General features: G+C 45.8%; 5 protein-coding genes across 5 annotated transcripts in view; all 5 read right to left on the bottom strand.

Moving 5' to 3' along the window:
- PCYB_022090 (hypothetical protein) overlaps positions 1–755 on the bottom strand; it is a gene marked incomplete at both ends in the record, with an annotated part of 1,732 nt that extends 977 nt beyond the window's left edge. The window contains 3 exons of the mRNA XM_004220558.1: positions 108–206; positions 416–487; positions 695–755. Of these exons, the coding sequence (XP_004220606.1) occupies positions 108–206; positions 416–487; positions 695–755 (232 nt within the window). The remainder of the gene's footprint in view (positions 1–107; positions 207–415; positions 488–694) is intronic.
- A 1,264-nt stretch (positions 756–2,019) lies between these two features.
- Positions 2,020–6,352, bottom strand: PCYB_022080 (hypothetical protein; the record flags this gene model as incomplete). The annotated part of the gene is made up of 4 exons (XM_004220557.1): positions 2,020–2,220; positions 2,254–3,765; positions 3,789–5,649; positions 5,694–6,352. 2 exons carry the CDS (start codon positions 6,350–6,352, stop codon positions 3,789–3,791), a joined length of 2,520 nt encoding a protein of 839 aa, XP_004220605.1. The 3' UTR covers positions 2,020–2,220; positions 2,254–3,765.
- A 2,490-nt stretch (positions 6,353–8,842) lies between these two features.
- Positions 8,843–10,365, bottom strand: PCYB_022070 (hypothetical protein; the record flags this gene model as incomplete). The annotated part of the gene is made up of 2 exons (XM_004220556.1): positions 8,843–9,267; positions 9,453–10,365. The coding sequence occupies 2 exons, from the start codon at positions 10,363–10,365 to the stop codon at positions 8,843–8,845; spliced, it is 1,338 nt and encodes a 445-aa protein (XP_004220604.1).
- Positions 10,366–12,385: 2,020 nt separating this feature from the next.
- On the bottom strand, positions 12,386–14,719 carry PCYB_022060 (hypothetical protein; the record flags this gene model as incomplete). The annotated part of the gene is made up of 2 exons (XM_004220555.1): positions 12,386–13,423; positions 13,658–14,719. 2 exons carry the CDS (start codon positions 14,717–14,719, stop codon positions 12,386–12,388), a joined length of 2,100 nt encoding a protein of 699 aa, XP_004220603.1.
- Positions 14,720–16,367: 1,648 nt separating this feature from the next.
- On the bottom strand, positions 16,368–21,442 carry PCYB_022050 (zinc-carboxypeptidase; the record flags this gene model as incomplete). Its single annotated transcript, XM_004220554.1, has 3 exons — positions 16,368–17,516; positions 18,198–20,036; positions 20,441–21,442. The coding sequence occupies 3 exons, from the start codon at positions 21,440–21,442 to the stop codon at positions 16,368–16,370; spliced, it is 3,990 nt and encodes a 1,329-aa protein (XP_004220602.1).
- Positions 21,443–23,125: the final 1,683 nt, after the last annotated feature.

The raw sequence follows: 23,125 nt of genomic DNA, 5'->3' as shown, positions 1-23,125 counted from the left end.
ATAATAAAGCGGAGGGAACAGAATTGAGTTATTTACCCATTCGGCTTATTCAGTTTCACACAAAACGTGGATACTTTTTTTTTTTTTCATTTTTGCGGGCTTGTTACTTTTGCAAAAATCGGCTAACTTCGTGTAGTCCACTACGTCCAAAGATAAGCGGATATGTTCAGCCTTGTCTAGACATTGCAGGAAGACATTTTTTGCCTCTTCAAGGTGGAAGTGATTTAGAGTAAGTAAAAGTGATTGAGAGTGAGTGAACGTGCACGAACGTGAAAAATAGGAAATAAAGTGAAAAACGGGTGCCATCATGAAGCGATTTTTCTTTTCCTCCTTTTTTCCTCCCTGGTGATTACTCCATTCGTTTTCCCCCCATCCGGTGGGCACCTCTCGCGGATTTATGCCTATTCTTACGTACCTATATCGGTGCTATTGCTCTTTACGTAGTCGTTGAGCTCCTCCACGATGTACAGGGTGCACAGGAAGGAAACTGCTCATTTGGGAAACGGCGGGGAAAAGAGGTGGGCGTTATTCGTCCGCCTGCTTTGCACTTGTGCAGGGGCAGCACGCACATGGGAATAAATGAATATGAATATATATACACACATATATATGTATATATGTGTGTGTGCATAGCTTCAGGCACATTCACGGGCGAGCCGCTGCGGCCTCTTGTCTTTCTGCCCCTGCGGGGTACCTAGCAAATGGTCCCTTTCCAACTCCTGCGCCTTTTTCCATATGAACTGAATAGACTTCATTGATATTTTTTTGCCTCCCCCCCCGTCCTGCTCCCCCTGCGCGTCCATTTGGTTGCCTTCTTTCCGCTCCGGGGGTTACAAGCGCGATCTTTTCACTCCGTTGGCAATGGGCGCGGCGTCGCCAATCTGTTGCCTCGGGGAGCAGTGCTGCTAATCTGTTGGCAGTGTGCGTTTTTTATGAGCCTACTTTGAATAGCTTTTCTTTTCAAGACCTCGAAATGGCTGTTTTTTCTTTAAAACCTCAAATGGCTGTTTTTTTTTTAAAACCTCAAATGGCTGTTTTTTTAAAACCTCAAATGGCTGTTTTTTTTTTTTCTTGCTCGTTCATACAATAACGGGATTTTTTTTTTTCCGCACGCTTGTTCATACAGTAATGGCATTTTTTTCGCGCTACTCTAATGTGCTAGTTACAAACTGATACGTCCACTGCCACACATGGCCCTTCCCCCCGTGAAAAAGGCAACCATGTGCCTCATTATTCAGTGAACACACATGCGGGGGGCAAAACTGCTTAATGGAGCTTCCATCGCTGTAACCCCACTCCCCTCGCGGGGGAAACAAATGCACACACACATACGAGCAAGTGCACACGTAGTAGCCAACCTGTGTATGCCTCTCATAGATTGAAAATTAACAAAAGTTAGAATGGGAACTGTTGCAAACGTGTCCCAGGAAGGGCTTCAAACTGTTCGAGTGGCTTTATGCGCATGTTTGATTGCCCTGTCTGGGTGCCTCTCCAAAGCGCCAGTATTATATGCCCCTTGAAAGGGTTCAAAGATGTTTCTTCAAATAAGCGATCCCACATGCGACGTGTACAAAAATGCAAATACGAAAAAAAGGGAAAAAAAAGGAAAAACAATGAAACAGTTGTTCTTCCACACAAATAGTGCAGCACCTTGCCGCTATAAACATTCGCCTTTGATAAATCAGAGGGAATACAAAAAAAAAAAAAAAATGTGCGCCAAGTTGGAGGGGTAAAAAAAAAACACGTACATACAGCTACACAACAAGGGGGAGACAACTCTACACACTTGAATAAATCAACCGCCGTCGACGCGACTGTTGGGAAAAAAAGGACATTTTGAAAAAAGGGGCCATAAAGGGGCCATAAAGGAGCCATAAAGGGGCCATAAAGGAGCCATAAAGGGGCCATAAAGGAGCCATAAAGAAGCCATGAACGAGCCATGAACGGGCAAATGCAAAAAAGCACATATTGCCGCTCACAGGTGCACATACTAGGGGCCCCCCCTACCCTTCTAACAAACTATGCCCTCCTCAAGCTGTTCATTATAAAATCCCTATTTGCCCCCATATCACAGTCAATTTCGTTTAGTAAGTAGGCCTGATATAGGGCATTCACCCCTGCACTGGAGAGGGTGAAGTTCGTCGAGCGCTCATAAGCACTGATTAACACTTCATTTAGAATTACGAACAGCACATGCTCATCATCCATGGGAACAAAAACCTTTAGACAATGAAAGAAGAAAAAAAAATTCACTCTTAATTTTTCAAAACCGTATTCATTAAAATGTAAGTCGCGAACATATTCACTGTAATTCTTAAACAAAATTTTGATTATCACGAGAATAATTTTTTTGTTTTCCAAGTGCAAATTTTTTTTGTAGTTCTTCATTTTGCACATGTACAATTTGTACATGTACATTTCTAGGTTTTTCTCATTGTGGGTTTCTTTCTGTTCGATGTTGCCCAGTTCGCTACGACTTCCCCCAGGGTAGCTTCCACCTCCGTCATGACTGCCCCCACCTGCTTGCAGCTCGGAAGATGTCCTTCCTCTCCTCCCCTTTGTGTATTCCTTGCACACTCGCTCCAGCGACTCCCCTATTTTACCCTTCACATCGTTAAAATGATCCATCTGACCAGAAGCAGAACCAGCTCCAGTAGAGGCGGCACCACTTGCCTTGCTCTCCATGAAGGATGCCAGGTGGGAATAAACCGCGATAATGTTGTTCAAGATGTATATAAAATTTCTGCTCACTAATTCGGTCTTCTTCCCTTCTGTCCATTTCTCCCTTTGGATGAAATCCTTTACACTTCTCGACATTTTATTTAAGTAGTACGAAACGAAGGCATTCATTAACTCGTTTCTTTTTTCGAGGAATTTAAATTTTGCAAAGTTGCAAATTCCGACGGCGTATTTGTTCATATCATCCTGATTGTCCTCATAATCTTCATCAGAGCGAAATTCGTCCGATCTGGTCCCTTCCGAGGGGTTTTCCCCTGAGAGGGTGTCTCCTTTAGGGGTTTCTCCTCGTTGGGTCACTAACATGGATGCCTTTCCCCGGTCGATTTCTCCACCTTTATGGGCCGAAATAGTGGCGTGTCCAGCCTCACCTGGTTCATCCCCCTGGCTAGTAATGAAGCTCGCGCTCCTTTTGAGAAGAAGAAGATGGTCACCATCCTGCGCATTGTTCTGCTCACCAGAGTGTCCCGAGCCAATGTCACGACTCTTCATTTTGTCTTGTTTTTCCTCCTCCCGGAGAATGAATGCCGAGTGGATCTTTCCTTCCTCATCGGTTTCTGCACCCTCCTGCGTGGGCAAGTGTTCCAACCCCTTGGCGTGACCATCGTGCCGATCCAGCACATCCTCCCCTTCGAACGTATAGTACGCGGCGCTTTCAGCTCGATTTAGATACGTCTGCCTGATGGATGGCAGCCCCTTCGAGTGTGTTTCTTCATCGGAGTGAGCATCAGCTGGATCTTCCCCCCCCTTCTGTCCCTCCTCCCCTTCCTCCACTTTGCAAAAAGGATACGAGTCTCTATATAGGAGATCCTCCAAAGTGCAGCGAAGGCTAATCCTCTTCCGCTCATTCACCAGCGTATGTGCTTCTTTATACATATCCACAATTACAGTGCACACTTTTGACACTCCTTCTTTTTTCATGTTGTCCAAAATTCCCACTAAGGTAAAGAGAAAATTTATTTCGCTTTTTTTCTCTGCCTCGAATTTGTGCTTCTTTATTATGCTTTCTATAAACCTGTCCAAGTCCATCTTCATCAACTTTTTCCTCTCCATCACGACGTTTTGAAATTCGCCACCGTCAAATGTGACACTTTGGTATATCCACTTGGCTGTGCATTTCCAAGTATTTTTTTTTTTTTTTTTTCCTCACCTGAGTTCACTACGTCGTTGTGATATGCCTGTGGAGGGTATATGTTTCTGCACTGGAATATTTGCTCCTTGTCCACGGGGGGGTCTCCCTCATAGGGGGCGTCACCATGCGTGGTACCTTCATACGTGGCACCTTCACACGTGGCACCCTCATCCGTGGCACCTTCACACGTGGCACCCTCATCCGTGGCACCTTCACACGTGGCACCTTCTCCCCCGTCGCTTCTGCGCCCCTCCCAGACACACACGAAGTACCTGATGAAAGAGTCCACAAACTTCACCAGGAACACAAAATAAATGATCACAAAATTAATCAAATTTTTGAAATAAAAATCGGTACTCGATAGGGGTATCTCTTTGTAGAAGGCCTCCAAGTCGATGAGGACAAGACAAAGGCTTAACAGAATGTGGTGGCTGAGCTCAGGCTTGTTTTCCAAAATGTAACTAGCTTCCTTCTCCTTACACAGGGAGAAGAAGCTCATGAGCCTGCGGTCGTTCTCGAGGCACAAGCTGTACACGTGGAACTTTAGCAGTTCGGAGTTGATTCTCTTGAGGAACTCGTCCATGAGGGGGGAGACGCTTCCCCTGTTATTAATGTTAGTGCCGCCAAGGTGAGAGGAACTAAGGTGGGTATTACCACGGTTCACGGATCGGTTATGCGCGCTCCTCTCCGCGCTCCTCTCCGCTTCACGCACCCCCTCCTGCAGCACCCCCACGCACCGCGCGACCAGTTTCACCGGGGGGTTGAACATGTATATGAGGTCGACCGTCAGGTCCTGCAAAAGTTTGAAGAAAATCCTCATCAGCAGTTCGACCACCTCCCTGTCATCATCCGTGCTCAGTAGGGCTTCCAAATGGTCCTCCTGCCAGTTTATCGGAGGGAGGTTTCCTCTCTTTGGTGCGTTGCCACCATTGACTGTTGTGTTGTCGTAACTGGCTTGACTTGCGTCCCCTCCGCGGGAGGACGGGCTGGTGGGAAGAGCCCCCGCCGCTTTCCCCCTCGCGTCAACGGTGGAAGCGCTCAGCTTCCTCATCAAGGCCCTCAACCGGGGGATTCCGCCAAGAGCTTCCATTCTTCCGCTTCTCTGTGTTCCCGTCTCGTCACACGCACAATAAAAGTCGCGCAAAAATAGCTGCTCATAGCTTCGTATCATGCTGAAGAAAAAATGTAGCCATTTGGTGTAGGCCAACTCTAACACCGTTTTGAACACCCTGTTATGTCCTTCGTCGTGGGGAGCACTCTCACCGGTGTGGCGTGCGTGCTCCTTCTCCTTCGCAGATTGGTTAGGCGTCCAAGCGGACAGACCATGAACCTCTCCATCAACCTCTGCATCATCCTTTCCATCATCCTGTCCATCATCCTTTCCTTCATCCTCTCCATGACCCTCTCCATGACCCTCCTCACCCTTGATCGTCCCCTCTCGGATGTAACTCCCCCAATTGGAAATTTCACCCAGTAGGTACTTCATCGCTGCAAATCTATTCCATAAAAACACGTTTCTCACCTCCTTTTTGTCCTTACCATATGCCAAAATAAGATATAGAGATGAAGTGATTTGTTCGTTTGAGATGACATTCTCACAGAGGTGATTAAAAAAATCTTCCGCGGAGTTCCTATCTAGGTGGGTGGGCTGGTCCCCATGCTGGGTGTGCTCACTTAGGTTGGAAGTGATACCCCTGCGGAGTTGCTCCTCATAGTAGTAACAAGCGATGCTGGCCATATTTTCGCTGTCTAAATATAAGTCCCGAAATATGCGCATGCCTCTATTATCGTGAAAAAAGGAACAGCCTCCATAAAGAGCTGTAACGACTGAGTGTAGTCCCCTAAGATGATGAGATCAAACATCCTCCTAGGGATACTCATAATAGTATGGACCCCATTCAGTAACTCCTTAATTTGAAGTAAATTTTTTATTTTTTTGTAATTTTTCCCAATTTTTTTATTCACCAAATGAGAATTCTTATCTATACAACTCAACTGCTCATTTATGTCTCCTATTTTATTCTTGACATTTCCAAAATCTTTCTTCAAATCTACAATCGTATCTGCTGCTTTCATAAATTTATTGTAATTTTCATACACTACTGATTGCATAAAATTATCGTTTTGTTTAATTTCTTTTTCTATGTTTTTTGCTTTTTGTATCAAATCCTTTAGTGTTGCCTTTTGTAGGATTTTTTTAAAGTACTCACTTACGTTAAAATCGGTGCTTTTCTGGTTCAGTTCTTCTGAATCGCTTACATCTATGGGTTCTTCTGTGCACATCTGATTACTTTTCTTTGGGTACTTCCACATCATGTGTGATTCTCCTTCCTTCGCACCATTCAGCTTTGCCTCATTACTTCTAAGCGCTACACTTACTCCCTGTTCCTGGTCCCCATTTCCACTCCCCCCATCTAGGCCATAGTATCTGTGCAGAATCGCCCCCACGTTCTTTCTCCCCTCGCTTGGCTTCTCCCTATTCATGTTCACAGTTTTGAGGTGGTGCCCAAGAAGGTGAGGTGTGTGCTTCTGCGTCTGCTTGTGCTTCTGCGTCTGCGTGTTTCTGTTTGGGGGGGGCAGCTACAGGAAGAAACCGAATCGATGGGCGACCTCCCCCCCTATGTCTGAAGTCTCACTCCTGAATGATACGTGCACACTGGGCGGGGCACACACTGGACCAGGCACACCAGGCGGCGCACAAACTGGACGAAGCAACTCCAATCAAAGCAGCGACGGATTAACTTCGTCACCGTCCACCCCTCGGCTATTAGCTTCGTTCCCTATCTCGAATGGTGCAGAAAAGGCGGGAATAAAAAAAAAAAAAAAAAAAAAAAAAACTTACCAAAAGAGAACTCAAACGGAAAGGGTGTACACCCTTATGTGCCTGTAATGTGTAATTAAGGGGGGTAACTTCGAGGGAATCCTTTCTTTACGGGGGGGGGACGAATTAACTCCCTCCGCAGGTTAACGTTCCGTCAGAAGGGGGGTGGCCCAAAGCACCTCGCACAGTTGCAGTTGCAGTTGCGCTCTTCAATGCGGAGAGGCGGAGGAGCGGAGAAGCGGGGAAACGGAGCAAGAACTAGTCCGTCATTCTGCTATTCTGCCAATCCGCTAACTCGCCAATCACCCATGCGCAGCTGGGCCACGACAATGTTGCGCTTCGCGAGGTTGAGCAGCTATTCAGGAAGATTCTCCGAAAAAAAAATAAAAAAGGAAAAGAAAAGTGAGCGACCATTCAAATGCATCGCGCAGAGGTGAAAAAATAAAAGAGCCAAAAGTTCTCTACACATGCATAATCATACGAGCGAAGGGCAACCGCGTGAGGAGGGGGACCAACCCTATTTTGGTAACGTGCGCTCGGCAAGGTAACCACTCGAGTGGCGTCATTTCGCGGAGCTTCTAAACGCAGCTCACCTGAGGCAACATAAATCGCATTCCACCTACTGAAATGGAAAATTTCAAAGCATCCGAACAAGGGGTCAGGTAAAAAAAGCACAACGCGTAAAAATAAAGGAACCACTTTGTGTGCACGGGGAGTTAAGAGGTATCATTAAGTGCCTTTCTTTTGCCCCCCCCTCCCTTCTCCCATCCTCTCACTCCAAACCATTACTGCACCGTCGAATTGGAATAAAAGGAGATATGCACACGCTTCTCCTTTACTTAGGTTTAGTGCCATCCTCCTTCATCCGTCCATCCGATGAGGATATTCCATTTTTGTTCTTTATAAGCCAACTTGTCTGCCTTTTTTTTTTTCTTTTTTTTGCATAAATTTTTCCCTTTGTGAGGAATGTTCCAAATTGCCTGAACGGTCAGGCGAAAAAAAGGTTAACCTGTGCAGCTGGCAAATGGGTGCGTCATCCAAAAAATAAGCAGATGGGCAATTTATTCCTCCCCCCCTACCCTCCTCGGGGTGTAGACAAAAAGGGGGTTACACATATCCCCGTGAGACGCGACAAAAGGGTAACCCTTTTGTGAATGCCACGCTTATTTTTTAGTCCCGTCAATCAGTTCACCTGTCTGTTATGCTTGACTCTTTGACTGTACGGAAAAAGAGGGAGACACGCGCGGAATGATCTCCTCTGCGGGAGTGATCTCTGAGGGAGTGATCTCCGCGGGAGTGATCTCCGCGGGAGTGATCTCTCCAGGAATGATCTCCCCAGGAATGGCCGCATTGCAACGCCGTCGCGACTAAAACGCAGTCAAAAGAAGGGAAAAAAAAAAGTGCATTTTGAAAGCTCCCCCCTAGCAAATGCAACGTTGGCCATTCCACTTCGGAAAATATTTCCCTGCAGGTATCGCGCCCATTTGGCATGTCCACAGGGAATGGAAAAAATGGAAAGAGAAAGGAACGCACGTGTGTGCATACATATGTACATATATACATATATATACATATATACATACATATACATAATCCTGTATATGTGTTTGTCCACATGTGGGCCCGCCTCTCCCCGCGTACTGCTCAACAACACCCATATACTTGTGGACTCCCCAAAGGGCGATGAAGTCAAATTTGATTCTTCCCACCTAAGCTTTCCCGTTGCGTTATTTTTTTTTTTTTATTTTATCTCCTTCCGTCAACTGAGTCACCCACCCCAAATCAAAACCCATTTGGTCGTACTGTTGTGGGAGGGTTCTCCCCGTTTGGTTATAAACTGCAACTCGTGTTATTCAGAGGAAGAACCACGAGAAGGTGTGGGGGCCTTCTTCATGTGCAGAAGTTCGCGTCCTGGCCCGTGCGGTCTCCGCATGGGGAAAAGGGGGCAGCGAAAGAAAGGACGCAAAAAAGGGACGCACATGGCAATTAAAAGCGATAAAAGAGATAAACGAGATAAACGCGATAAATGAGTTAAGCGCGATAAATGAGATAGACCCGATAAACGCGATAAACTTGACGAGATAAAAAAGAACAGCAGCATGCACTGCCCCCGCAGGGGGACGCGCGTCCAAAATGGAGAGAAAAAAAACGCCTCACAAATCAATGATTGCCTTGCAGAACCAAGGCGCTAGAGCAAAACTCATTAAGAGAGAGAGAGCGCAAAAGGATGAAGACACGGCGATTTTTTTTTCCTTCGTGCTGGACTCTTCAAAGCACTCACCTATTCTGGCGTAGCTAATATTTATTAAGGAGCCGTTGGTAGCACCCAACAGAAATATGATCATGGAGACGAACCCGTTTGAGCGCATAAAATCTCCATCTTCTAGATTCTTTATTTTGAATGCGATTCCGAGGAGGATAAGTCTACTTAGGCATAGAATCACAATGTACTTTTGCTTCAGGAAATTAAAGGCCGTTAGGTAGACCGTCACGAGGAGGCTGAAGAGCATGTCGCTCAGTTGGTACAAGAACATGAACAGGTAGTTCACGTAGACGCCTTTTTCGAGCTTGTTGGGGACTGCGCGGGGGGGGGTGGCGGTGTGAGGCGGTGTGTTAGGCGGCGCGTGTGGCGGCCATGGTGCAGTAGTGGGTATATTATGCGGGGTGCTGAGCGACCTCCACAAACGCAGACACAAACACAGACACAAAGGAAGGGGCAAAACCGCAGCGGAACTGCCGCCAACTCTGCGCAGGGACGCTTACTCATGTGGGGGTACACAATGGAAGAGACAAAAATCGAAAAGGATATTGGGATGAGGCAGACGTAGTAGTACTTAATGAGACGAGCTCCGTTGGTGATGTTGGTGCAGTTAAACATACTCTTAAAGTTGGTAATTTTTTCTCTACAAGAGGTAAGGATAGGAAAACTCACACCTCCGTCCTTGGACTTCGAATCAGATGTAGACAAACCAGTCTTCTGTTTCTTTATCTTCCCCTTTTCAATAGAACTCAAATTTTTATCCACATTCACATTTTTACAAATTTCAAGCTCAATTTTCTGACGCTGTTCAGCAAAGAAAGGTGAACTAACTTGTACATACATAATAAACAGGATGATAAAAAATTCAATTAACACTATAGTACCAATGGATAAAGATATGGCATTGTAATACGAGTCGATATTCCCATCTTCAATTGTAAAATAAGACATTAACAGATTTATTGCAAAAAAAAAGAGAGAACTGAAACTGATGCCTGTAATCATATACCCATTTACTTTAATCGCCATGAGGAGAGAGTATTTTGTACAAGCTGAATAAAGGTAACCAATAAACAAGCCAATGGTGCCACAGATCACGTACACATAATATTTGGAGCATTTGAAGAAACAGATACCTACTAGGAGGACCAACATATTGGCTGTGTTTAACGAATTAAACAACATGATGGACTTGAAGGATGTCCTTTCGAAGGTCAATTGAAAAACTGAAGAAATGATCATGCATCCAGATACGATTCCCATTACGATAACAAAAATTTCCTCCTTGTAGATACGATTTATGAGGAAGGATACGTTTACTATGACGTGGGATGGTAGACTCAGCAGGAGCCCGATGAAGAAGAAGATGGCCCGTATTTTGGCCTCCTCCCCTGGCTGCAGCTTGTGCTTCTCCATCTGGACTCCTTGCTACGTAATTCGCACTGCGTTGACTTTATTTTCGGCGGGGTCCTCCGTCTTGATCCACTACGCAATCCGCGCTGCAACACTTTTTGAGGGTCTTGCCCGGCAGGTGCTGCGAAAGAGGCGGTAAGAGGGGTTCCTCCTATTGGGCTTCAAGAAAGGCAGTGAAGTGGGGTGAAATGGGGTGAAATGGGGTGAAGTGGGGTGAAAGTGGGTGAAAATGGGGTGAAAATGGGCTTTCAAATGGGCTTTCAAATGGGCCTTCAAATGGACTGCAAAAGGACCCCAGTGGGCTGCACACTAACGAGCGCGCGAGGCATACCAACTTTGGTCCAGAAGCGCAACTCTTCAGTTAAAGCGAGAAGAAAAAAACACAACGCAGTGCATGGAAATACTTTCGAAGAAACAGCGTACTTGAAGGAGTTCTATAAAAAAAAAAAAAGGTTCGCTCAGTACATAACACCCTACAGGCAGCTCGCAAGCGATGCGACAAGTTGTTTCAATATCTCACGAGAAAAGAAAAATACCACGAATTAAAGCGCGAATTCCCTTGGGTACATAAATAAAAATGCACAAAAAAATGTATTCAAGTGCGTGCAGATTCACCAGCCAATCTTGCAAAACACACGGCAAGCAATCAAATGCAAAATAATGTACAAAACTGAATCACAGATGTGGTCACCAACTGCATCTGGACTTGAAGCGGAAAAAAAAAAAAAAAAAAGAAAGAAGCGGAAGGGGAAGCGGAAGTGGAGGCGGAAGTGGGAACAGAAACAGAAGCAAAGGCAGAAGCAGAAGCGGAAGCGAAACAGTTTCAACACAACGCAGATGCTACAAAGCGGAATGACATACAAGGGTGCTTATACATTATATTGGAAAAAAATACCCCACTAAATGAAAAAAAAAAATATACACATAAAAAAAAGGGAGCGAGGGAGAGCCACGGTTATCAGAATAAGCAAGGCAGAAGAGGCAGCCTAATTATGCAAGAAAAAAAAATACCTTTTATGCCTTAAGCACATTTGCTTTGTTTCGAAAATGTTCATTCCCCCTTTCGTGTGCACAGTTTTTTTGGGGCGGAGAAATAAGGCCGTACAAGTAGTACCAAACAGGTGTTCTCCACATAAGCACATTTACGTGTAATGATTCGCCAACTGCTCTGTGCATCCAGGTGAAGAGATTTCCCCGAGCGATGCCAGAGTGATGTCAGAGCGACGCCAGAGTGATGTCAGAGTGATACCAGAGTGATACCATAGTGATGCCAGAGTGATACCAGAGTGATACCAAAGTGATACCAAAGTGATGCCAGATCAGCCTCGACTTTTCTTGTGCTGCTCCTCCAGGCAGGCCATAGAATGCCCCCCACCCCCCTAAACTAAGAGCTGCACCTTTTACGACACCAAAAAAAAAAGGGGCTTCTTCAAATGGGTGAAGATAGGTTATTTTCTTTTGAGCATTTCCTCCGTACATGTGTCACTTAGGTGTAATCTCATGGTGCTACGTGGAGAGTAACCTTCCCGCGTAGGTCACGTTCACTATTGGAAGGACAGGCAACTAGGGGAGTGACCAAGCCAAGGGCAAGGGGGCACGCACTGTCATTCGTGCCATTTGTGTTATCGTGAAAAGGGGGGGGAAAAATAAAATTAAAAAAAAAAAAAGATGGTTCCATTAAGGCATTAATCCAATTGGTGTACCATTCTTACATCCGTGAAAAGAACAAAAAAAACTCCAGCTAGGCACACCCTAGCTGGTGCAACTACGGCAGAGGGGACGCGGCCACGACAAACATGCAGAGCACAGACGCGCAAGTCGGCAAAAAAAACAAACTGCAGAATGAGGCACACGAATATGAATTTGCAGTAATGATCACCTTGCTCTAGTGGATACAGCTGCGGGGTTCTTCCGCCCCCACGGTCATCGTAAAGACGCCACCGCTACTGCTCCGCCCACTTCTTACCCCTACTGCTCCGTCCACTTCTTACCCCTACTGCTGCTGCTACCGCCGCTACCGCCACTACCGCTGCCACCTGGGGCTCGAAAAAAAAACCGAGTTGACGGCGTTAAAAAATATGTTCATGCTCAGGTCGTTTCTACGCACGTGGCGGTACAACTGCCGCAGGTACTTCTCCTTGTAAATCCGCTGCAGCTTTCGCAGGAAGAAAAAATCCTCCTTCGTCAAAAAAGGTAAAAGGGCACAATAGTCAGAATAAGGATTACTAACACTGAAACTGCTACCCGCAATTGTCACAGGAGAAACTCTTGTGTCATACATTATTTCGAAGATCTCCTGAAACTCGCTCTGTTTTGTCAATCCAGCTGATGCAGATGATGCATCCCCTGCTTCAGTGGTAAAAATTGGCAACCTTTCTTTCGCCATGTCATTCTGATAGCCGCCCTTAACATCTACAGTGCCAATGGCGTGTAGCCACGAAGTCGGATCTCCTACGTTATTATCTATCCTGGTAGGAGCCATTTTCTTTTTCCCTTCTTCATCTTCTACATTCGAGGACAGAACAACACCCTGAGGACCTACCCCCTTCTTCGTCTCGTAATTATTTGGCCGACTCCCATACTTTATGTAATTATTTACACTCAAAACGACATCCAAAAATTTTCTCAAATCGAGGACTATTTCGATGTTATTTTTTTTCCTACCTCTTTGTCGTCTACTATTGATTATATTATATATTGGTTGTTTCCTCGCAGGGAAGAAGCACGTCTTTTCGTACTTTTGAATCCACTCTAGGGTGTATACATCTCCAGACTTGAGCCATTCCAAGGGGTTCTGCATTTCGGATGGGTTCTTCTGATTAGCCTTCACCTCATCGGAGAACCACTTTTGGAGAAAGCTTTTCAAAATGGCTTGCTGCTTCTCCTCGTCTCCATCAGTGCTTGAGGTTGATACCCGCTTGAAGAGACCCTTCACATAGAAGACACCGATTAACGAGTAGGATGTTTCTCCCCCCACAAATGAGATGGGCATGATGTAGGTTTTGTTCTGGGCATACAATTCTTCGTCGACGTCATCCTCGGCGCTCTCCACAACTGCTTTCTTTCCCGAGTTAGCATCGGTGAGAAGTAGCTGTTTACCATCGGCACGAAGTAGCTGTTTACCATCGGCACGAAGTAGCTGTTTACCATCGGCATGAAGTATCTGGTTAGCATCGGTGCGAAGTAACTGGTTATCCCCGCACCCTTGCGTGAAGCTTCCATTTCCTTCCCCATCGATCCCATCAGCACCACCACTTCCCGATGATGCCACTTCCCCTCCGCTGCTCCTCCCCACCTGATGATCATACGCAGCCCTAACGCTCATCTTCTGCACTGTGTCAAAAATAGGATTATCAAACTCGAGGAAAATCATGTTAAATTCCTTTGTGCAGTTTTGTCTATTGTTGGTCATGAGATAGAGGAAATGGTTAGCAATTTTTAGTTCCTCCTGTCTGGAGGGTTCATCTGTCTTTCTGTTCGCAGTGGAGATAATGTATTTCGCTTCAATCGCTTTGAACACGTCGTTTTCGAATATATTTTCTTTGGTGCTACTTCCTGAGGGAGGGAAATTTTCGATCTTCAGTTTTTCTACGATGCGTAGGAATCGACCATTCCTTTCTTCAACGTTGAGTTTAAACGAGTCGATATCACTCCGTTCGTGTATAATTTTTTTTAAAGTTAGGTCAAGCTTTTTATTCCAAATGCAGTACTTCAAGTATCCGTTGCAGAGGGGGCACTGTACATAGTTATCCTTCAGTTTGGACTGATCAATAACAGCACTGTTTTTTTTCTCATCATGTACCACAAGCTTGTTCAGAATGTAGAATAACACACACGTCTTACACACCGAGTAACCACAGTTGTTACTGCACACAAGGATATGCGAATCGACTAGGATGTAGTTACATAATATACAAAGGAACTCATTTGGGACGTTAATTTTTTCTTCTTCTCTAACATCCACAATTATTTCTTTTTTTGCTTCATGAGTAATATCACTCAAACTTGATTTCTTTTTGATGTGTCTGTGGATGAGTATCTTCGTCCCATTGTATACTTTGTCCTCGGGATTCAAGAAGGCCACCTCGTGGTCCGCGCCGCCGACTCCGCCGATTCCGCCAACTCCGCCAACTCCGCCGCCGATTCCGCCTACACCGCTCACCCCGCTCACCGCACTCTCCTCGTCGTCATCCTTGTACACGGAAAAATAAATATCAATCTTATTATTATAGTTGATGTTGCTCTGCTTGCAGATGATGTGTTTCAGCTCGCTGGCCAAAATGTAGTTCTCGCTTTTGTTTATTTCGAGCAGTCTCCACAGGGAGTGCTCGCTGAATAGCCGGTATTGGATGTACATGGGGGGTGGAAGTGCACGTGGGGGGGAAGTAACACGTGGGGTGGAAGTAACACGTGGGGGGGAAGTACACGTGGGGGGGAAGTAACACGTGGGGTGGAAGTACACGTTAAGGGGTCCCCCAGGTTAGTATCCACACCAGGTCAGCATCCGCACAGGTGCCCCCTCTTCCAACCCGCTTCCGCGCTAGGAATGGTCATCCGTAGGGAACAGGGGGGGGACACTCAAAAGGGTATACAAGCGAACTCGTTCCTTGCATCCCCAGTATGTGTCCTCGTGAGGAGTGCTAGTCCAACTTCTCCTCATGCACGTCGTTTTGAAGTTCCTCTCGGCCATTCACTGCCTAACGAAGGACATCTCTTGCAAACTTTTCCTTTTTCTCTCCCCTGGGAACTTACTTGCACGCCGCCAAATTGTCACATGCTCCTCGAAAAAAAATACTTGTATGTCAAAAAAAAAAAAATCACAAAGCAGCTCCAAAAAGAGCAGAGCAATCTCAACGAGCTGGCAAACTATGATAAGTGTATGCGAGTCGCAAGAGCTACTTCTCCCCCATCAGATGGTCAAAAAAAAAAAAAAAAAAAAAAAAATCCGAAAGAATATTTTCACGTACAATTTTATACCTATTGCGGGACTCGCTGTAGGGTGGATGTAACCTTCTCCAATTGAGCGCAAAAAATGGCCAGCCTCTCCGCACATGAGCAAGGGGGTCAACATAGTTAAAGCTGCTCCCTCTCGGTGCGGTGTTCCCCAGCTGCTCGTGACCACGTTCAGCCTAGTCGTGTGCAGTGTTATGCTTTGGGAGCCTCCACTGCGCCACGTGGGCAACTACTGCACCACTCGGACAGCTACTGAGCATCTACACAAGGCTGCTAACGCTCATATTAAATGGAAAACCCAGAGAGTCTATCCCGTCCTACGCATAGCCGCTGCCACAGCCACAGCCATAGCCACTCCCCCTGCCACTCCCACCATCACGGGGATGGAGGAATAACCCACACCCCCTTTTCGAAATAAGCAATTTTACAAGAGTTCCAAAATTGTCGTTTTGATTTTTTCTATACAAATGGCTGTAAAAAAAGTTGTACGCATGGCGAGGAAAAAAAAAAAAAAAATTAAAAAGGCGTATAAAGGGAGTTACACGGGGTGCTTAGCCCTAGTAACGCATAATGGAGCATAACTCAGTGTTGCTTAAGCTTCAACTAGGTGAACGTGAAAAGCATCTTTGTGCGCCTCCCACGCCAGTCCTCACAAAGTGCGTAAAAAATGCGCACAAAAAAAAAAAAAACGAACAAAAAATGTGCACACATAACACGCACACGTTATTGGTAAAGTCAAGCAACGGACTCAAAAAAAGTTCTTGCCACAAAAAAAAAAAAAAGGGGCAACATTGCGTTGGGCAAAAAATAAACGTATGTAGGTGGGTACATAAAACGAAACAAATAAATCAGGGTGAAAAAAAAAAAAAAAGGAGGAAATTAAAAAATGCGTTCAAATGCTGGAGTGATGCATACTGGCGTTATTCCCCCATTGGACATACAAACTAATACGCATGGTAATACGCATGGCAATACGCGTGGTAATACGCGTGGTAATACGCATGGGTAAGTTTTTTTTTTTTATCCCTCTCTCTTCTCATTCGCAACGGTGCTCATGGATATGACGCCTTTTCCTGGATCACTTTTTTTTTTTTTCTTTTTCTCTTCGTTTCTCCTTTGGTGGGGCCTCCTCCACGAAACGGTGCCGCTTCTCCCACGACGCCGTCTGACGCGCGCGCCACCCGCGATGGCCTCACCTTCCGTCTAAGCAACTTCATTAGTCCCAACCCCCCTTTCAATTTTTTCCTTTTTAAGCAAATCAAATACTCCCGTTTTAGTCCTCCATGGTTTAAACACAAACCAACGTTTTTTTCCTCCTTTTTTGTTTGCATCACTTGCGGACCATTTCCTTTTCTCCCCTTCACAGAGTTCACCTTTTTAATCACCACCAGCTTTCTCCTAGTAATCCGAAGTGGCCTCTTCTTCCTCTGACCGGAAAAATTCCCATTGGGGTGTCCTCCTATAGATCGTTTTTTTTTTCCTCCAAGTTGGTGGTCGTAACCGTGGGGCTTCTCCCCACAGGGTTGTAATTCTTCACATACGTCCACGTGAACTCCCATGTGCAATCCCACGTCCACTCCCGCATCCACTCCCACGTCCTCCTCTAAACAGGGGTGTGTTATTCTACGCCTACTTCTGTAATTCGTTCCACTGGCTAAATTGCCACGGCGTTCCTGCTTCGCTGCACTGTCGCCATTCCCGGGGTGGCACACCTTTACACGTAATCTTCTTCTACCATTTGAAGCAGCCGATATTTTCCCATTTAGAGAACAAAAAAAAGGATTCCTCCTTGGGAGCAGTTTTACTCGATGCTTTTTCTTCATCGAGCACGCTGGTACCTTCCTAACAGGTGTTCTTCTGTTGTGAGACTTTCCCTTGGGTCCCTCCTGCATGTGACTTTCCTTTACGTCATTTCTTGTTTGCGCCTTTCCTTCTTTCCTCCGGTTGGATAGACCCTTCTCTTTGACTGCTCGTTGGTCCTTCCTCGCGCTCGCATCACTTTTGGTGACGTCCTTTCGGAGCTGCCTCTCCCCCTTTACACCACGTTTGTTACACTTTCCGCTCCCGCTACCACAACTGACTGCATAACGTGAAGTAGACTTACCTGGGGGGGATAAAGTCTCTCCGTCCCCCTTCACTTCGTAAGTCTTACAACTCCGACTCCCACCTTCCCCAGGGTCTCCTCCCCCATCAGGGTGGCTCTTCAAGTAAGCAGCGGGTTGCACCGGGTCGCTGTTCACGTAAGCAGTGGGTTGCACCGGGTCGCTGTTCACGTAAGCAGTGGGTTGCACCGGGTCGCTGTTCACGTAAGCAGTGGGTTGCACCGGGTCGCTGTTCACGTAAGCAGTGGGTTGCATCGTGTCGCTGTTCACTTCGGAAGTAGGCTCCACTGAGACACTCCCCACTGGTACGACCTCCTTCGGACTTGCCTCCTTCGAACTTGCCTCCTTTACAACTTCGCCTTTCTTCTTCCTTTCTAACACTTTTAGATTATCCCTATGATATGCTGCCTGGCCACCGAGCTGCACCCTACCGTTTGCTTTAAAACGTGAAGGGGACATCACATCTGAGCTTCCATTTTCGTTCGCCACCTTCTTCTGCTTCTTCTGCTTCTTCTGGTTCGGGTTCTGCTTCTGGTTCTGCTTCTCATTCTTCTTCTCCTCCTCCCCCTGGAAGACTTCTCCCCCATGTGATATGGATTCCCTATGGTGGGACACAAAATTAAAAAATTTGAAGAGACTTATTCCAAAACTGATTCCTGTTAGCATCAAGAAATTCTCGTCATAAAAAAAAAAGTCGTATTTTTGTTTATTGTCACCGGTGGGACGTTCTTCTTCTCCTTCTCGAGCTTCACTCATTTGGGTGGCTTCATCCGCTCCAACCGCTTCATCCGCTCCAACCGCTCCGCCTCCCGGATGTGGCTGATCCCCTGCCTCGTTGGTGCTCCCCCAGTGGGGAAGCACCCCAATGGAGTTGCCCTTCATTTTGACCCCTATGAGGGACACCTCAAACGTGTAGCTGCAGTCGATAGAGAACTCATTTCCACATACATACCTTGCCACTCCCCTGTTTAAATTTTCACTCTTAAATTGTGTATCGTCTAGGGAGAACCACGGAAGCGATGATCCCAGAACGTCACAAAAAATTTCAGCCAACTTCCTACCCCTTAGATGACCCCGACTATCTGAGTTACCAAATAAAAAGCAATTATATTTTCTTGAGTGGCCATGGAAATCACAAAAGAAAGCGATTCTTCCATTTTTGTGGATTTTTTTTATTAGAGACTTAGCTGTGTGTATCGTCTGGTGTAGATAATAGATTGGTCTATTCCATTGCCTGTTTAGGTCGAACCCATTCGAACAGAGTCTGTTGTGTCCAAGAATTACTCCATCAATATTTAGCATCGGTATGATAATGAAAATAAAATTATCTCGAAGTGCATCTGCGTATGCATTATCCGATGTGATAAACGCAAGGAAACCATGCATGACGTAGCTAGCGTTCGTTTCTCCAGGGTGCACTCGCGCTGTTAGAAAAATTATTTTCTTCTCTTCGCGTCGTGGCTGGCTGGGTGCTTCCCCGGCTGGGGAGGGAGTCACCACTTTGGAGGAAGCACTCACTGGGGAGGAAGTCACCACTTTGGAGGAAGTCCCCACCTGGGCAGGGGCACCCCCTGGGGGGGAAGCCACCACATGGGTAGACCTACTTAAACAAGGAGACGGCGCTGACCCGCGCGGGCGCTTCTCCCCATCGTGATTTAACGGATGCATGGAATAATGCCTCTCCAGAAGGAGCTCAAACTGGCTCATGAACGCGTTAGAATATTGGGGGGGGCTCCTTTGGCTGGGGTTGTCTTCCCCTTCTTTTCGATCATCCGTTCGCCTGGGATGGCACAAATTATACATGCACCTCGCGTCGTCAATATATGTGTGTCCTTCGCAGCACTGGCACGGGGTTTCACTCGCGGCATCTACCGGCTTGGGATTGCTCTCAGCGGGCACACTGATGCTCCCAACAGGATGCAGCTGCTTCGCTTGGTCTGCTTCCCCGGGGGCTATGTTCCGATGCGACCCTTCAATGTTAGTTGACCCTACGTAGTTCTGCCCAGTGTTCACTGCACCTCCGTCGTGACTGTCCCCGTTGGGAGGCGCTTCTGTGTTCGCTGCCGTGTTCGCATCCGTTTTAGCTGCCTCTTTCGCTTCCGTGTTCGAATCCGTTTTAGCTGTCTTTTTAGCTGCCGTGTTCGCTTCCGCTTTCGCTTCCTCCCCCTTGTCATAATTCGTTATGGCTAGAACGGGGCAGGCGAAGCCACAAGCCGTCGTGCACAAGGTGCCCTGCACGTAGTTAATTCTTTTCTCCCTCTCCTGCCCACTGTGCACATAACTCTTTAGTAACCCCAGGTATTGCAAGAGGTAGGAGTAGGAGTATGGAAGGGAGCTAGCGAAATAAACTGTGTCGTAAGTGTACAGAAAATCGTACGAGAATTCGAGAGTATATGTACAATAGGATAGCTTTTCAAAACTATTGGTCTTTAAATTAAAATACCTAGAGCTGTCATTTCTCGTATAGGTAACATTGTAAGCTGATCTCTCCCACTGCACATTTTCCTTCATACTTCTACACTCGGAGAATACCAAAGGAGAGTGTCCTTCTTTGTACAAAAAATGAGGTCTTGACATATTTTCGATTTTAAAATGAACAGAAAAGGGCTTCTCCAATTTCTTTACATTACTGACGAGAAAAAAATCGGAAGAATCCAAAGAAACTTTGGGACCTTCGTTGTTGTCAGGGTGGACATCTCTGTTAATTTCATTAATAATTTTATGAATACATCTCTGTTCTTTTTTTTTTTTTCCTCGAAGTAGTTACTCTCGTAATACATTTCTGGGACATAACTTGCGCTGAAGTAGAACCACTGATTTTTCTTCTCGTTCGATCTAACGTCTTGGTTTAAAAATATACAATAGACCTCTTTTTTCTTTTCCTTCAACACGTACTGTAAATTTCCGCTTTCAAATTTTGAGTTGAACAGGATGCTTCCCTTGGGTACTTTTACTTCCCTTGTGAGGTCTTGCTTGTAGTTTGGTGGGTACACACACTTGTATGTATGTCCTGGTTCCTCTACACATCTGATATTTTTCAGCTTCTCATAAATATGGGGGGGACATGCGGGTGGGGGCGATGGGCGTTCCTCCCTTTGGGCTTTCTCTCCCTTCTCTGCCTTCTCTCCCTCAAAAGAGGTCTCTCCCTCCAAACGGGTCTCTCCCTCCAAAGGGGTCTTTCCCTCCAAACAGGTCTTTCCCTCTAAGCAGGTCTCTCCCCCCTTCCACGCCCTCCCCACCGCATGCCCCACAAACGAGTCATGCCAGGCGAACGAAGCAGGGTCGAACTCACGCCCATTCCGACATATGCGCAAAAAATTATAATTCAGAGTCTCACCGATGCTGCTCATACTCTGCACAAAGAGCTGCCTATTCCTTTGCTTCGCATTTTCGAGGCGCTCCATCCAAAAGTTTTTCAGCTTCTCAATTTTGTGTGGGAAATTCACCTGGTTCGTCATCTCCTTGATATGAACCTTGTCCGAGTCGACATCATCAGAGTGCGTTTCCCTCGTTTGTTTCATCTCTCCCAGGTGGCACGACAGGCCTCCCTTCCTTCCATCGCGCTTTATTGTAGGAATTTCCACGTGCGCATTGGTGCCTTCATAAATGGCCTTCACCGATTCGTGAAATATCAGCTCCAGCTGGTTCGCCTCCAGGGTGTTGCCCCTTCCTCTCCCACTTCGACCACCACTTCGGCCACCACTTCGGCTGCCACTTCCGATACCACTCCCGCCGCTGCTGCCTCTTACATCCATATGGTTCCTCCCCTCCCCTTGAGGAAGTCTCGACTTCAACTTTGCCTCATTCCCTTCCGGCACATCCTTTACCACCTCGTTGCCATTGTTCCAAATTGGGAGTTCCCCCTCGATTCTCTTCCCTTTGTCCACCTTTTCAACGCACCCCTCAGCACATACTCCCTTTCTCTCCCCACCGACCCCTAAATAACGAAGTAAATAAACAGAGCCAGGGCTATGATAATCAAAATGGTGAAGACGATTACTATTGTCTTCATCTTCGATAAGCATTATATGATTAGAAGGGGGGGGGGGAAAAAAAAAAAAGGAGCAGTCCAGCACGATAAAGCTTGTTAAAAACTCTCCTCTTTTGTATGAAAACGGGTCAGAAGAAAATGGGAATGAAAAAAAAAAAAAAAAAAGAGCGAAAGAAAGAAGGGACGAAAGAAGGGAAGAAAGAAGGGAAGCGTTTCTTCCTCAACACGGACATGCAAAAGCGCAAATGGAGTTATACATTCAACATATAATGCACAATGTACACTACTCCTGCGCGACGATTGCCACTACACGGACGCTGTACCCGAGCAGCTCGCACATACGATTATAAAAACGCAAACATGAATTTTTTCACGTTTAAGTGCGTCACATTGGTTAATTGTAATAACCCCGCAGAGAACACAGTTATCAAAATGGACCGCCCAAAAAAAAAAGGGGTACAGTCCACCCAAGCAGTCGAAGGAGTTATATCTTGTCCCGCCTTGGTATATATGGAAAAAAATAAAATAAAATAAAATAAAATGCTATAAAAAAACAGTCGATATGTAAAAATGGTAAAATGGGCAAACTGTCAATTCGTCGAATGGTCAAACGGTGAAGCCGAACGGTTCGTCCAGGTGACAATCTACTGCGCGACGAAGTTTCTTCTCTCTCTTCTGCCCCGCGGAGTTTTCTCTGCTAACCTCGCAAATAAAATTACGGTGGGGCAAGCAAAAACCAACGAAGAAAAAAACCGCATCACCGCTACTCGGAGAGGTGCCCAACACGCATATGCTGCATATATGTACATGACATTTAGCTAAGCCCTGCGGGGACAAAAAAAAAAAATTGCAGAAAAAAGGGTAAATTGATAAAAAGAAGATAGAGAGCGGCAAAATGGCAAAGTGCGGGGGAAGCAAAAATTTCTTGGACATTTTTCAGGCCCTCCTAGCACTTTTTTTTTTACCTTTCGAAAAAATGCAAAAATGGCAACATTGCAAAAGCGAAATGTGGATTGTTAATTTTTTCCTCCATCCTCAAAAAGGAAAGAAAAAAAAAATAAAATAATTAAACGAGAAAGTGCTGCGCTTATGCCTATGTTAGTTTATAAGTCATACGACGCCCCTCATTTATGCGTCCGAGGGGACCATCCAATTCGTTATACTCCCACTGCAGCACTTTGCAAAAAAAAAAAAAAACTACGCACGAAAAAGAGGTTAATGATCACGCATGATAGGTGATTAAGTAGAAATAGGTAACTCTTAAAAAGGAAGGAAAAACAAAGGACCTTTCTTCTCGTCCTATTCCTGCTTAAAAAAAAAAAAAATTTTAATGAGGTTATTTTCCTCCACGTGAAAAATAAAAAGGGGGGAAGATGATACCCATTTGAAAGTCCCCGAACAGGGAAGGGGTAAAATGGGGAAAAAAAAAAAAAAAAAAAAAAAAATTCAGGACAAATATACACATGCTGTGTTGCGTTCTTTTTTTCATTTCACCGGACGGGGGAAAATCAGGACTGGAACGAATGCACACCTAGACATGGGTCTGTTTATTTTCTGTGCAGAAAAGTGGCACCTTCCTTTTGTGATCCACCAAGTGGTTCCCCAAGGGTACGCGCAGAACGTGCGAACCGCAAAGGAAAGAATACCCCGGCGGAAAAGAATTACCAACGGGTGAAATTCCATCCCCTTAAACGTACACCTGCCAGCGTGACAGCAA

This window comes from Plasmodium cynomolgi, chromosome 2, assembly GCF_000321355.1.
Source record: "Plasmodium cynomolgi strain B DNA, chromosome 2, whole genome shotgun sequence".
Taxonomy (NCBI): Eukaryota; Apicomplexa; class Aconoidasida; order Haemosporida; family Plasmodiidae; genus Plasmodium; species Plasmodium cynomolgi.
The sequence above is the reverse complement of the archived record's forward strand: the minus strand, read 5'-3'. Positions and strand labels throughout refer to the sequence as shown.